The sequence below is a fragment of the Protobothrops mucrosquamatus genome, unplaced genomic scaffold (genome assembly GCF_001527695.2).
Source record: "Protobothrops mucrosquamatus isolate PMUCROS unplaced genomic scaffold, P.Mucros_1.0 scaffold1002, whole genome shotgun sequence".
Classification (NCBI taxonomy): Eukaryota; Metazoa; Chordata; class Lepidosauria; order Squamata; family Viperidae; genus Protobothrops; species Protobothrops mucrosquamatus.
In genome coordinates, this window is record NW_015387239.1 from 171,302 (window position 1) to 187,678 (window position 16,377).

Genomic DNA, 16,377 nt, shown 5'->3' on the forward strand with positions numbered 1-16,377 from the left:
AAAGAAACATGTTCTGAGCACATATTCAGGCAGGCACCCAACAATATTGAGACTTTAGAAATGTTGGCATGCACCCCACAACAATCAGAAGCACCCCATAACAACAGCAAGTACAGGACTATATGGTATCATAAATCTTATGATCTGTCTCCCACAAAAGCAATAGAAATCATCATACCTGAGACTTTTGTCATAGGTCATAGGATATTTAAAACTGTCATACGTTTAACTATCTGAATTACATATAGTAAAGGCCTTTCTTTTCTTTGGTGACATAAATGTCCCTCAAACAATTTTCTTCAATCTGGTATCCCCCCAAATGTATCAAGCTATAATTCTCACCATCGTTAACCAACATGTTTCAGTGATTTAACATTTTCTGTGAACAGGGATATTTGGGTTATGAGTCTGCCTTTTGAGCAAAATAATGCCAAGCTGAAAGCTTGGCATTATTTTGCTTTAGAGCTTCATTGCCTTTCCAAATTTAGCACTCCATGTGAACATGAAATAGATGGATCAAAATCAGGGCTCTGCTCTATCTTCAAGGCGCTGCACTTCCATTGAAACCCAGTTCTTTATACCTGACATTAATCCCTCACATATATTGCAAAGGTCAATGGAGCTTAATCTTTGAAGACCAGATCACTTCAGATGGACAAACTGATTTCTAACTGAAAGTTGTTCAATAAAAACACAAGCATTCTTAATGAAAAGTCTGCCATACATTTCCAAGGACGTTCAGGGGGCCACACAAGAGGGTGAGTACATCAGAACAACAGATGCAATCTATCAAACCCAGTGCCCGTGTAGGGTCATTCAAGAGCAGCTGTATGATCCTAGGATACCTATCTTTATGGAAGCTATTAAATCTGGTGGTAGGCCTTTCAGCAGGATCCATCAATGATTCCTTACCATTTCCATGACTGAAAATGGTCACTGGATTAATTTAAAGTAAGCTACTGCTCAGAAGAGCAAAAACACAACACTGGTCTATATTTAGATTTTACTATGAGTCCAGTTTTGCCCTATCTGAAGGTTCAAGAAGGAAGGAAATATGGCTGTTAAATTTTGCTACAGATTATACTATCATTCAAAAGTACCATGTTTGAGGTTTTTGAATTTCTCAGCAAATATGGTCAGGGACTATTTTCACCTAGAATATAAGGCCACATTGTGGTTGTTATCTTAAAAGAGAAGGGCCTTGTGTAACACAGCAAACAGGCCAGGAGTGGATATGGCTGGACTGCAGCAACAGCAGTACCCAGAGCTTAATGAGCACCCATGTGCTTAAAGGCAATCTATAAATCATAAAAAAAATAAATTACAACAGATATCAGAATTTTAATTAGACTGAAAGTGGATACTCCCAGCTCTGACCTTTAGTTGATGCCATTACTCTTGCTCACTATTCTTAAGTCATTCTTACATGTCAGTATGACTTAACAGCAGAGAACAAGAAAATCAGCTATATTTATTTATTTATTTATTTTTACTTTTATCCCATCTTTATTGTCTTTATAAATAATTTTATACTCAAGGTAATTTCAAAAGAAAGTACAAAATGCACTGTCAGAGATCTGGGTATAAGACTTGCATATTATAACCCTTGTGTTAGTTTCACTTTGCGCTAAAACGTTTCCTATTTTTGTTTCCCACAGTGGCATCTATAGCAGCGGCTCCCTGCTGCTCACGCAAGTGGAACTGTGCATAAATGGGCCACAGCCCAGTACAGGGCCACAGCCTCTGGTTAGGGACCCCTGATCTATAGCAACTCGCTGCTTTTTTAGAATGAAGATAACCGCTAACTTCCCCTTTGGGAGCATACAGTACATGCAACATTGCAATACATGGAGAAAGGGGATGGGGCTCACATTATGATGCTACAGCACTGCTCTGCCCTTTATCCATTTGCAAAGCTAGCTTAATAATTCAATGCAGGGTCAGCAATATAGGGCTTGTGAGCATCAGCATCCTTCTGACACCTCCCTCTGTGTTTGGCACACTTCTCATCTTGCTTTAAAGGATCTTTTAATTAAAACATAATAGAAGGCATGCTGCATAGCAAGTGCCAACTCTATCATAATCTTTATTTACAAGAATGCCTCTAGGGCCCAAAAGGCATTATGACTGGGCACATGCAAAACTGTGCATGTAACAAAAAAGACACACCCAGTGCTCCCACGACACCAACCAATCAAGACTGCCCAGACCTGGTTTTATGACATACTGAAGTTACAAATAACCTAGCTGCTAGATCTTCTTTCTTTCTGTGCAGTTGATATGTAGAAGCCTAAACTAAGCACACTGTAAGGTAAAAATAATATGAATAAGAATAATGGGCTATGGAACTTGTGGCCTTATCCTTAACTTTTTATAGGAGTGAAAGTTACTCATGGGTCTGTAATTTATACACAGTAGAAGCTGTATATGTTTATCGCTCCTTCTTTTCTAGCTTACACATTGTCACAAAATAGGGAATTGCCTTCTTAGCCTTAATCTTCCACTCTCTTTGGCTAAACTCATATCCTCCAAAAAGTGCCATTCTTGCTTGTTTCTTCCTAAAGACTGCAACAGAATTGCAAGCTATGAAAGCACCTATGTAGTTGGGAGTTTGTATAAAATGTCACATATATCTATAGTGTTGCGTAGCTTCATCTCTAGCCATGCACGCCTGACAGCTTTGATTATGTAATCCAATGGTAATTGCTTTGCTTCAGAAAAATTTCACTCCTTTACTAATCCCTGGATAGTGTAGCAAAGTTATCTTTGTCTAACTTAGCCCTTCAAAAGGGCTTTCTGTGAAAAGACCCAGTGCTGAAGATCTATTCGCCTTTGGTTCCCAGACTTGGTCATAACTTCCCTATCATTGGCATTTCCCCTCTGATTTTTAAAAGGGGCTATTTGGCATGAAAGTGAGCCTGGGATACCAACATCCAATATATCCTATTGTGCGTATTACACTGTCCATCAAGAAGTTCAGGCTTAAGCTGATGCTGAAACCAATGTTAAGACACAAGGATATTCTTTTAAACATAAGCCTGGTCTTCCCCTGCTACCTTTGCCCCAAATATCTTCTGTTATTGCTTTTCCATGCCCCAATTTAATTGGAAATTCCTCAGGGCAGGGACATGCCTTGCTGGATGGTGCTGTAACCAGCGATGACAATTTGAAGGTTCTCAACAAGCATCATGGAGGTGGAGCTATTGAGCTCCTATGCCAAAAGGTAAACCTTGCTGCCAGGTGAGATTGCCCAGGAAAGAAGGTCTTAATTTATATTTAAATAGTCTACAAGGATCTTTAAGAAAATGGTCTCAGACAAGAAGATAAGATAAGATAAGATAACCTTTATTGTCATTTTTTTACTGTGGGCACAACGGCACACATCAAAAATGAAATTTAGTTGTCCGCTCTCAAAGTGAAACACATACATGACACACACCTAAACATACTATGTACAACATATGTATAGACCCACACCCCTACATATACATAACAAATAATTATTAAATACTGTCCATCTTGAATATATAACGGAAGGAGGAAGCTTGAGAGTTCACAAGGTTAATGCTGTATAGAATGAAATTCTGGCTGAATCTGGATATTCTGCTACGGATACCACGAAGCCTCCTCCCAGAAGGTAACAAGGAAAACAGGTCATGAACAGGATGTGTAGTGTCCCAGATAATCTTATGGACCCTGCTCGAGCAACACTTCTGTGCTATGTCCTGGATGGGAGGGAGGGAGCTGCCAATGATCTTTTCGACCATTCTCACCAGTCTCTGCACTGCCTTCCTATCTGAAGCAGTGATGCTTCCAAACCAGACTGTGATGCTGTATGACAGGATGCTCTCGATCGTCCCCCTGTAGAAAGTGGTCAGGACAGGGGAAGGAAGATGTGCTTTTCTCATGCGACGTAGAAAATGCAGGCGCTGCTGTGCCCACTTCACCAGTATCTCGCTGTTGAGCGACCAAGCCAGCCTACTTGTTAGCTGCACACCCAGGAATTTGATGCTGGTAACCATCTCCACAAGTGAATCATTAATGCACAGAGAAGTGTGGCTGTGCCTGCCTTTTCTGCCTTTAGACTTCTACTTATTTGCAAGGTAAAGGCATTTGGGAAAGACACGGTTGCATTCTTTATGGCAGGCTATAGAAATACTATATAACAATAATTACTCTCAAATCGGACAATGGATATTTTATTTCCCCAATTTCACTGGCAATTTATTTGGCTTAAAAACAGCGAGGTGTATGAGGTGATTTTGAAAAGCTCAGAAATGGCTAAACTGACACAACTCTTGGATCACAAGTTACATTTAATCAGTTCCCTTTGAAAAGACAGTCTAGATTACTCAAATGTTAATTCATTTGCAACAAACAGTGTACCCCACAATACATACCTCAATGATACGATCTTGAGGCCGCAGCCCTGAAGCTTCAGCTGGAGAATCTGGATCCACAGCCCGGACATATTGGCCTGGCTTTGCCTTATCACTGTGGAGGTTGAACCCATACCCATTGGGGCCCTTCTTCATCTGGCAGAGACGAGGTCTCAACTCTTTCTAAAGCAGAGAAACATAAAAGGGATTTGGGGTATCAGTTTTCACTTATTGTCAGCGAATCAATTTCTTTTTGATCAGCATCTGTTCAGATTTGAGTCTTGCCATCAGCAGTCCTGCAATCCAATAATGCAAATTTGGGCTCTCTGGAGGAGTGAATGGTGTCCTTGACAGGGTGGCTTTCATAGCTTGGTGCACGCTCCCAGAAATATTAGCAATACAACCACTTATGAAGTCTGCCTAATAAGCCAAGATAAAAAAATAGTAGAGAAAGAGGAAATAATTATCTACTACTATGGGTTGGCAATGCCCTTCTAGTTTATTTTACCTTTCTCACTGCCCGCAAGTGCTATTTATGGAGGAAGGGGAAAAAAAACAGCCAAAGGCCAGGACTGCTCAATTACTTCTCAAATTCTTTCTTCAAGGTTGAGAGCACTTTGTTTCTTAACCTTCTCTCCACCCATTCCATGGGTGGTCCTGGAACTGAACATTCTGATCTATATACAGTAATGTATTTCCATGGTACCACATAAGATTTCTATTTAACAAAAGCTGGGATTTTGTACAGAACTGCATTACATAAAATGCTTATGTGCGTTTACATAACATAGGCACATAACTCAAGTCAGAAAAAAACATTCATTTTTCAGCAAGGCCTTTCTGAAAAGTATACCATACATGCCAACAGGAACAAAAAAGAACAATTTGACCTTCAGGCAGATGAACCTCAGAAATTAGAAGGGCCCTTGGAATGTTTACAAGGGGAAGCAATTTGGTCTTTGGGGCTAATTAAGACTTGTCAAGGTTAGCTCCAGTTGAATGTTTACTAATAGTTCCAATAACATTTGCAGGAACACATATTGTAAGCAGTCTTCCCTTACAGCATTCCTCTATTTGACTGGGTCACTTCCAGATGCTACTCTGATCCAGGTTTCTTTCTGGATCACAGGCAGGACAGTGGAGGTTAGAGCATGACAGCAGGAGCCCTAACCACACACTAAAGGTGTCAGAAGAAAGGAGAAGCTGGCACACCCAATCTCCCACACAGCAATTTCAACCTCATCAGATACTGAAGCCAAGCCCAGTGACGGAATCGGTGTGAGGTTTCTGGAGAAGCTAAAGCACTCAGAAAACTCCACCAGCAACAAGATTGGGCCCAGATCCTGCCAGAGCTATCTCACTCATCAACATTGTGTGGCTTATTTACACCAAATTTTGCATCTCATGAAGTGTCTCCCAGAGAAGAATAAAGCCAAAGTGTGTCAGATGTCACGTAACAGTGATTTCTTTCTTTTTTTCCTGCTTATGTGATCAGATTTATTTATCTGGTTCTGCTACTGCCTGGTTTGCAAAGATAATCTTCTTCAGGTTGAGTTCAGCTTCTAGTGATTTCATGGCCACATAGATTTCTTAGCAGCAATGCAAATGTTTTTCAAATGCTCAATCTAGCTTACAACCCAGTGATTCTCTGGAGATCGCCTAGCCAACTACTAACCAAATCTGACCCTGATTAGCTTCCAATTATCTTATCTTATCTTATCTTAATTATAGAATTGTTAAGAAAAAATGAAGCGCTCTCTCGATATTATAAACCACCAGCGGTTATTGGAGCTGGATGATATAAACATATTACCTAGCACAGTGTTTTTTTTCTTAAAAAAAAAAAAAGGTGCCGGAACTCACACATGTCATACAACCTGCCTTGCCTACTCTACAAGGTTCCATCCAAAAAAGGTGGTGAAACTCCGTTCTGGGCATCCTATGAGAAACAAAGCCCTGACCTAGCAATCCTGACTACTACTGATCTTCCTACAAAAGGAAGAGAAAGCAAAGGTCACACAATCTCATTACTCGGAAGGAAGGAAAGAAGTTCCCAGGAAAATGTTAATTCTGGAATTTTTCCCATGGGTAGATTTGGTGTTTTATATTGGAGAAAGGAGGACATGAATTACATGTATAAAACAAGGCATTGAAATCTGAGGAATTTGGTTCCTTCCAGAGCTGCCTTGGTGAGATAGGCAGTATAGAAGTCTAATAAATAAAATAACAAAACAAAACAAAACTTGTTGGCTACAACTCCTGTTATCTCCAGTTCATATGGCCATGTTTTCCAGCCTGAGGAATCCTCAAATGCCATACCTAGAAAAACTCTCAGCAATTCAGACAACCTGATCTAAGGTAGGCTAGTGCAGACCATTCGTGGTATCCTTTCATGCATGTCAGATCACAGTTATTTGCACAGAAATATTTGGGAAATATTTTTCTTCCTCTATTGAGGGCTGAATACATTTGAAATCAATCTGTCTGCCAGTAGGAGAGACAACTGAATGTATCCTCGGTCTAAGCCAGTGCCAAAAGGTTCTGGGATTACCCATGTTGTCTTTTATGTCTGCCTGGTGGGAATCAACATGCCATGTCAGAGGCCTGGACTGATTCTTGCTCTCTAACTCTTATTCTTATGCATGGATTGTGCTTATTTCCAGAACAGCCTGTTCTGCATTCAAGAAGTCTATAGTTGTGACACAGTCTTCAGTGTAACCTCCTCCTTGCCCTAAATGTTCTTCTTACGCAGTTGTTACACAAGGCAATCTGTATGATCTTTTATTAGAAACTTAGTTCTGATTTGCTAAGCACGCTAATGGAATCGCTGTCCTTCCCACAATGAGGAACGACCTATTTAACATTCGGTAGTTAATTATGGCTTCAAGCAAAGCCAAAAATTTAAGAAAAGCAGCATCGTGATCATCACCACCTTAGTTATTATTAAAGGATACAGACAAATGTTCAGAAGAGTCCAATGGAAAAATATGCAACAGGAAGATGACTGCTGCAAGCACACATAATCACAGGATGCAAGCTGAATGTTAAGATCCTGATCATCCCATAAGAAAAGGAAGAGTTATACTGGGGAGCTCCAATATGTACATAGGGGGCAAGTAAAATCTTTATAGAGGCTTTTCTCCCACATTATATTAAGGGATGAAACTCAAATACTTTGGCCACCAAATGAGAAGAGAGGACTCATTGGAAACGACCCTGATGTTGGGAAAGATTGAAGGCAAAAAGAGAAGGGGACAGCAGAGGATGAGATGGTTAGATAGCGTCACCAACCCAGTTGGGTGAGTTTGGACAGATTCAGGGAGATGGTGGAGGACAGGGGAGCCTGGCCTGATCCCCTGTGGTCCACGGGGTCACAAAGAATCAGACACAGTGACTAAACAACAACAATATTAAGGGGCACACTATGCCTTCTCTGCCTTTTCAATAGACAGCTGTTTTAGTTACCCAGTAATCTGGATCTGAAATCCTTTTTTAAAAAAAATTCTCAAAAATTAGATGTACCTTCTAAAATATGCTAGCAGATACAAGAAAACATCCCATATTATAGGCACATTTTACACAAACCCCCAAAACCCCAACCCAACTACAGAAGAGGCTTTCTCTGAGATTCCAACTCTTCCCACAGCTTTTTAAATATAGGAATCAAAGGATTAGCAACATAGGGTTTCAGCTTAATTTTCCATATATTTGGCATATCCTTTGCTTTTTCTTTTTTTTACCCAGCAGGATGAAAAGGGAAGAAGAACAAGAAAACTGTCTTGAGGGATATATTTGGATTGCTTCCATATCTCTGGAATGATTGCTGGGAACGAAGACATGGACACAGGACAATTGGTCTTCGCCACCCAAGCTCCTCTGAGCAGGCGCACTACAACGCTCAGAAACAAAAAAGCTTTATGCTGTCAAAGGTCAATATACACGGGTGAATATCATATTTTGTTTGTTTGCTTGTTAGGCACATACAAGGAAAGTCTTTTTTTCAGAATGGCATTAAGTTAAAAAAAATCTATTTAGGTTTTTTTTTTTTGTTGATAGCAATGGTAAAAGAATAGACCTCTGTTTTGATAATAGTGATGGAGGCAGCTGCCAGTCATTCCTTCTAAAATGCACCACCACTTGTACACCAAAGAAAAACGGCAACTACCACAAACACACAAGATGCCCATTACGCATTTTGTCAAGCAATAACAGTTTTGCTTGGATCAGATTCAAAACAATCTCAGCATCTGTTATCTCACATTTTTTATTTATATTTATTTATTTTAAAAAATTACATTTTAAACATATCAGTTTCATTCCAACAGCAAAATTCCCTAAAGATGCCCTTTTAAAATCCTTTAAATCCACAAATTGAAAGACACTTTCATTTTTAAAAAATGTTTTACCTTCTGCAGAGAGTAGATGAATGGCCAGGCTAAGCCTCAGGCAACGTATACCCTGCTCCCAACCAATGGCATCCCAGCATAATTTTACCAAATAAACAAAATGCTTTGCTTTTTCCTCCCTCTTTCTGCAAAACTGTAATTGAGATTGGGCTGATTTCCTCAAGTCTGCTCCAACAGTTCATCTCCTCACCCATTCTCTGGGCACCTCTGTGTTTCAAACAGTTCCAGAGATTGCAGAAGAAAAAGCATCTGATTTGTGTTTTATCACCCAAATTTGGGGGGGGGGATGAATGGTAGTAGTGGAGGAGGAGACAATATTGGTATTCTAAAGAAAGCATCTTGCTCAATATTCCTTCTATGATCATGAGAGTTATGTAATCAGATTTTAGCATTGAAACCCCAGGGTTTTGTTTTTTTTAAAAAATGTGGCAAATTGTTTCTTTGAAATACCTTTTAGTGGCTTTCAAATGGCAGAGACAAGCAGAGTCCAAAAACCAAAAAAAAAAAAAAAGTTCCAGCACTTGAAATTCAGCTTCTTTGATTCCAAATTTACTAAAATGGAGTCTGATGAACTTTTAATGCCAAAAGTAAAAGTCTGGAAACTGTGACTGGTTATAGAAGGCAGGGAAAATATTGTACTGACCTCCAACAACCTTTTGAAGCAGAACAATCCCAAACTCTACTACGCAATTCTCATACACCCTGATCAGGTCTGAGATCTTGTGGTTGAGAAAAACATACTGGTACGCTCTGCTGTTCCAACTAAGGTTAGTTACATAACTGGCATGTTAGGAAAGCGACGAGACAAGGGTACCGGTTTGCATGCAACATTAAGCCACCCTCTGATGGAGCAAGAGATGATTTATCTGCTCTGGCTGTCAAGAGGAACCAAGCAGAATAATTATACAGCAAATACCAGTTGAAACTCACTGGCTCCTGCTTAATCAGAGTTCTGGTTTCTTGATATGAGTAACTGGCCCATTGTTCTAGCGGTAGATGAGACCTCTTTCTGTCCAGCCTGGTATTTCTTAACTAGATTTCTAAAATGAACTACACGGAAACCACAAAGAGAAGGTCTATGGCTACTCTATAGCACAGGGGTGTCAAACTCAATTTCATTGAGGGCCGCATCAGCATTGCGGTTGCCCTTGGGGGGCCGGGTGGGTGTGGCCAGAGTGGGTGCAGCCTACTGGGTGGGCATGGATGGAGCAGATGTGGCCTACTGGGTGGGCGTGACCAGTTCTACATCATTCACATCAAGGGTGCCTGTGGGGGCCTGGGCAGGAGTGGGACAGATCTGAGGGTCTCTGGCAGAAGGGGGTGGGACCGGGGCAAGTGCCAAGGCATGGTCCACTGGGGCAAGTGCCAAGATGGCCACCACAAAATTGTACATTGGCTCCCGGCTGGCCTGAGCCAGGGCCAAGGCAGCGGGGGCCGTTCCCTCACTGTTTCCAGGATGGCTTCGCGGGCCACATGAAACCACTTTGCGGGCCGCGTGTTTGACATGTCTGCTATAGCAATAGGCTTAATGTAGCCAACATGTAAGAGGCAGAAGTTTGGGAAATAAGTGGGAATGAAAGGGAAAAAATGTTTTCAAGTCACTTCTGATGACCCTGTGGACACATCCATGCAGTTTTCTAGGCAACAGTACCCAAGTGCTTTGCGTTATTTTTTTTTCTGCAGTGAGAAAGCAGGGGGGTTCCAGTCTAGACCATGGCCCAAGAATAGGCTGATGGGCTCCCTTCCAAGTGCTAAAGGTTAATCCTGGTTAGTTTCAGAGTGTAGAGCAGGGGTCTCCAAACTTGGCAACTTTAAGACTTGTGGACTTTAATTCCCAGAATTCCTCAGCCAGTTGTGCTACTGTAAATGGCCATACTCAAGTTTGAAGTTCAGATCCCAGTCATCTATGAAGTTTACTGTATTCACTGGTCTTGATACACTCAGCCTGATATACCTCATAGGGATGTTGCACTGGCAAAAAGCTGCAGACCTTGAGCTCCTTAGGCAAATTCAAGACATTAAATGAAAAAGCCAAAATATTCAAGAACTAAAAAAAAAAAAAGCTTTGGAAATGCAAGTCAGAAAGGGAAGGGACATTCTGCAAAAGAATGGCCTGTGAACAGTTCAAGAATAACTCAGGATGACATAGTGGAGGCCACATATATAGTATTTGGGATGAAGGAGGAAAAGGCAGAGGCAGAAATCACCCCAATCTCTTCTCCTCTGCAAATGTCATAAATGGTCTAGATCGTATCAACTTTACATTAGCCCCCCCCTCTCTCTCCCCCCCTCCCTCTCTTTCTCTCCAAAGCTTCTCAGTTAAGTGCATGAATAAGAAAAGAAGGAACAAATGGAGGGTTCCCAAGACAAAGCATTCCAAGCAAAGCATTACATGCTCTATGTAATGTGAGCAAACATTAAGCTAGCAAGCCCTTATATTGATACATTTGAACGGTGTGGCATGGTGAAGGAGTTCTATTCCAAGACCAAGCAGAATGCAGAGGATTGTAAATCAAGATGTCTGGAGGGCACCAGCTTGGGAAAGTTGAAGGTGCACCAAGTGATGGTAACTCTCAGAGACTTTCTGCATACAAAGCCCATATTCTACTGGGTTCTGTTTTTCTCTGCCATGGAAAGGGTTATAATTTGCAGTTTGAGCCACATGTTTCCTCTTTCACAAAAAAGGAACTGAGATAGAAAGCATTAGGATGAACTGAGGTTAGGCAGAGGGTCTGCATCAATGAGTATTTAAAAGTACCCAGAATGCTCCTGGGCCAGAATATTCTTCTTTTGCTTGTCATGCCATAAATCAGCTCTTGGTTTCTGCAACAGATAATTAGAAAGGCAGCATCTTAACAGTGCCGCAACAAACCAGCAACATAGAAAAATCTAGAGAATTGAGAGTGGGAACAAGAACATTTGCAGCTAGCAATGGTCCCTTTCAGATGTCTTGGATTACAAATGCCATCACTCTCAGTCAACATGCGGAGGATGCAAGATATAGTCCAACACGTATGCAAAGTATTAGGTTGGGGAAAACTGGCTTCTAACTCTAGTTTATTAGGAAATCAGATTGTTGCCTCATTGGCATTTTGCAGGCGTGTTACATCTGGAATTGAGTATCCAAGCCCAACCCTTCCAGAGTCAGCAATTCCAATAAACACTTAATGATTTTTAAACTGGGATTACTAAAGTAATTCCAATTTAATAACATACCATTTTGTGCATGGCTTTTAGAACTTTACTACAGATTGCTGCCTTAACCTCTTTGGTTGCATAAAGTTGTTAGCAGAGCAATGATAATAATACTGTTTACATTTGTTTTCATGCAGTTGACTGATGATTATATAAATAACCAGCATGAATCAAGAAGTATAGCCTAAAGCAGTAATTTCAACAAAGCACTGGTTATCTTAACTTTGATCTCAGAAGACACCCCAAATTCTAGCCTATTTGAACTAAAGCATTTGGCATCTAAATTCCTCAATTAAACATCATTTCAAAATAGTGTGTATCATTAGATTTCTGGAAACTGAGATTGCTAAATCCCCTGTCTAGTACCTGCAGATACCTGAAGGCATCTATCCTACAATATATCCTATTTTAACCTCTGGAGTTTCCATGGGAAAAATAAAGTCATCCTTCACTTTCTCTAGTTCACACAATACTTTAGCTAAGCTATGCTTATTCAAACAGTCCTCTAAGTCAGGGCTTTTCAACCAGTGGTACGGGTACCACCTGTGGTACATTGGCACCTGGCAGGTGGTATGTGACCATCCTAGAAAAGTGGTAGCAGGGGAGGGGAATGAGCTGAACCGGTGGCAGCACCGCACAAGCCTGAGCGAGAGATGGCTGGAGCTGCAGGGCTGTCAGGGCTGAGCGGAAGTGCCAGGATCAGTGCCACTTTCCGGCTGATTGGTGCTTCTTCGGGGCTGTCAGGGCTCAGTAGAAGCGCCAATCAGCTGGAATGTTGCAGCATCTCCAGACTCTTGTGATTTACATTCAGATGCTTGGCAACTGATTCATATTTATGATGGTCACAGTGTCCCAGGGTCATGTGAAGTGACCAAAACCTGCTGCAACCATCCAGCAGATGGGGGGAATAAAAACCAAACACCCCCCTACCCCACCCCCACTGCCAATCCTCAACAGAAATGCTCACAACAATGAAAACCTCGGACAGCAGGAAGAGCGCCGCTGGGTGGGCAGGCAGGTGTCTTGCTCGGCTGTGGCTTGCGGGGCACTTTTTCCAGTGCCATTGAAACTTTGAACAGTCACTAAGCGAACTGTTGTAAGTCGAGGACTACCTGTACTTTATCACTTTTTTCCTTTTTTTTTTTTTTGGGTCATCAGGTTTTTGACATCTTGCTAGGTGACTGGTGGTACTCGGATGTTGCCATATCCTAAAAGTGGTACAATGGGTGAAAAGGTTGAAAAGCCCTGCTCTAAGTCAGGGGTCCCCAACCCCTGGTCCATGGACCAGTACTGGGCCGCGGCATGCCAGCAACTGGTCTGCACAAACAACCAAAGCCCCATCTGCAGGATGCAGGCAGCACACAAAACCACACCCCTCTGGTCCGCGGAAAAACCTCTCTCCACAGAACTGGTCCCAGGTGCCCAAAAGGTTGGGGACCTCTGCCCCAAGTTCTCCACATCACAAGAAGGGTTATCTTTAGAGTATGCCTACAATACTATTTGAGGGAGAAATATATTCATACAAAAGTTTAATGATAAAAAAGGAAGAACTACCACCCTGTGTTGTGGCCATATGTTAATGATAAAGGTTCTAAGACAATTTCCGCCAGTTGACAAAGTTGCTATTAGTAGCCTTGAAAAATAGAAGACCATAATGATTGTACCAAACCACTTACTTTCATGCCTGCCACTCAGAGCAAAATAAAATAAAATATCCATTTGTCACACACCCTGTAGTTGCCAGACGTTAGCGTGCACATCTGCACTCTGTCCATAACTGATGGCGTGAAACCACGGCCACGCATATCAAAATGTTTTATATGCTCCCTACTGCAAATTCCAGCTTTCAGAATGTCCTGGTAGCATGCAATGGTCTTAAATGCCCATGATGGCATTAAAAAGGCTAGATATGGGCAAGGAACAGGTAACTCAGGAACTTTCAAACTGTGATACAGTGTCAATGGCATTTATGGACATGTCTCCATAGAATAACTAAGGAACGAAGGGCACTAACATCTGTTTCAAAGCTTAATAAAATCTTATTTTCTTGTTTGAAAAAACTCTTTTCAGACTACTTTTAAGTCAATGCATACCTTCTTGGTTCAAAAAATAATTTAAAAAATCAAACTGGTAGAACAAAATACTGAAATAATTTCAACTTTTTTTAAAAAAAACCCCATGTCTATATAAAAACGAAACAGTGTGGACTGAGGAAGCGAGTCCGAAGAATTTTTACAGTTTCCCTAAACTTTGTTGCTGCCACCGCCAAGTAAGCCTAACGTTTCATATTCACTTCTTGCTTGATTTTGAAAGGGGATGACATAGAGAACAAGGTCTCCAAAGCAAGTCCAAAAACCCAAACAAGCTGATAAGGAGCTAAGGGTCTTTGTGGTTGTCGTCTCAAGAGCAATCCTCCTCCCCAACAGGTGTTCTTCACAGACTGCTGAGACTGCAGATGGCTTAATCTTCAGGTTTGACAATCTCTCCATATTTAGCAAATGCCAGCTAGGGAAAACCCTGGTGCTGACAGTTCAGACTGTAAATCTGGAAGAAGATAATCAAATGATGCTAGACTAGAGCTAGAAAGACACGTCTGAATGGCTGGCACCAGATAAAAGACTGCCTTTCATATTTCTGGCCAGCTGAAGTTTCTGGCTGGTTCTAAAAAGACAGCCACATCAGTAAGAGAGCATGAATGTAACCAACACATAGATGATAGCAAGAGATGCTGCCTGCAGCTGGTAAATAAAGGAAGCTGATAAAGGGCCTATAGATAACTCCACCACTGGAGCTTTCAGAGGTGTGTTGAATTGAGAGTACTCTTAAGCTACGCTACTGCTCCTTGAATGGGAATGCAAGCCCATTCAGGAGCAGGAAAAAATTCTCTTCAATGATCAGAAGACCTTCTTCATAATATAACAAGGACCATTCATCTGGATTTTGCTTCATTTGGCCAACTCTTCAATTTGGCATCGGTAATTTCTTCCATTGCTAACAGGTTTTCAACATGTAAAGTAGACCCTCCATTCTCTATCGACCTTCTGCGTCTGCAAGTACACTTGCTCCTCTTTCCTTCCCTTTTTAAATCCTGATGTATATTGACTTTTGATAGCAATGTTGATTTTTAAAGAAAGGCTTTGTTGACACAGTATGGTCCAGGCAGAGTTTTGCAAAAGTGCCATTCCTTGAAAAAGATACTTGAGTTCAGTCAAATCAAAGGCTAGATTGCAGCTCCCCTATGCTGCACCATGTTGACTTGTTTTGATTTATCTAGAGCAGGGGTGTCAAACTCAATTTCACTGAGGGCCGCATCAGCACTGCGGTTGCCCTCAGGGGGCCGGGTGGGTGTGGCCAGGGTGGGTGCGGCCTACTGGGTGGGCGTGGATGGAGTGGGTGTGGCCTACTGGGTGGGTGTGGGCAGCTCTACACTGTTCGCATCAAGGGTGCCTGTGGGGACCTGGGCAGGAGTGGGATAGGTCTGAGGGTCTCTGGCAGAAGGGGACGGGACCAGGGCAAGTGCCAAGGCATGGTCCACTGGAGGAGCCTCACTGTTCCTCTCAGGCCATGCAGGGGGTGGGGGGGCTTATGGAGCTAAGACTGAATGTGTTTCAGCATAGATGGCCACCACAAAATTGTACATTGGCTCCCGGCTGGCCTGGGCCAGGGCCAAGGCAGAGGGGGCCGTTCCTTCACTGTTTCCAGGATGGCTTCACGGGCCACATGAAACCACTTCACGGGCCGCATCCGGCCCCCGGGCCTTGAGGTTGACATGTCTGATCTAGAGAATTAATACCTGTATTGTAAAACATCTACAAGACAACCATTTGAAAAAGTCTGATAAGAATTGATTCCTGTATTATGTCTTTGTTCAGACTTTTAAACTGAATAACTTTCTCGTGTCCAGACTTTTAACTTCAGCTGATTATTTTCTGCCCCATACATCATTTTTATCCAGTCTTTAGTTTATTTTTGAATGTTAATAGTTCATTTAGCCAAACTGTTTATTTAAAAACAGTTAATCATTGCTAATAAATTAATACAATACTACTCAAAGAGACAACACATCACCAGTTAGACCTGGCTTAAAGCCAAATACAATAATTAGAGCCAGAAACTTAAATGATTCCAATTTTAGAGAGAGCACTTGGCCCTATTCAGATATTCTCTCCGCTCTGAAGGGGAGAGCCGAGGGGGAAGGAGCACATCTGCAAGAATTATAAAGGAAAGAATGGATTCCTTAAAACTTACTAGAGTTTGAGATAATTGTTTTAGCTGGGAAAGTATCTTAAACATCCCAAAACTCAGATTTTAGCTTTAACCTCCTCTGAAGTGAAGCCCTCAACATGCCTTGCAAAATTTGTGAAAACTTTGAGTTGATGGAAGTTCTGACAGAAATG

The 16,377-nt window shown here is 41.6% G+C and overlaps 1 protein-coding gene across 1 annotated transcript in view; it reads right to left on the bottom strand.

Moving 5' to 3' along the window:
- Positions 1 to 2,897: 2,897 nt before the first annotated feature.
- The window catches only part of LOC114922167 (Na(+)/H(+) exchange regulatory cofactor NHE-RF1-like), a 45,652-nt gene continuing 32,172 nt past the window's right edge, over positions 2,898 to 16,377 (bottom strand). The window contains exons 2-3 of the mRNA XM_029284835.1: positions 4,401 to 4,562; positions 2,898 to 2,993 (exon numbers count right to left, since the gene is read on the bottom strand). Of these exons, the coding sequence (XP_029140668.1) occupies positions 2,898 to 2,993; positions 4,401 to 4,562 (258 nt within the window). The remainder of the gene's footprint in view (positions 2,994 to 4,400; positions 4,563 to 16,377) is intronic.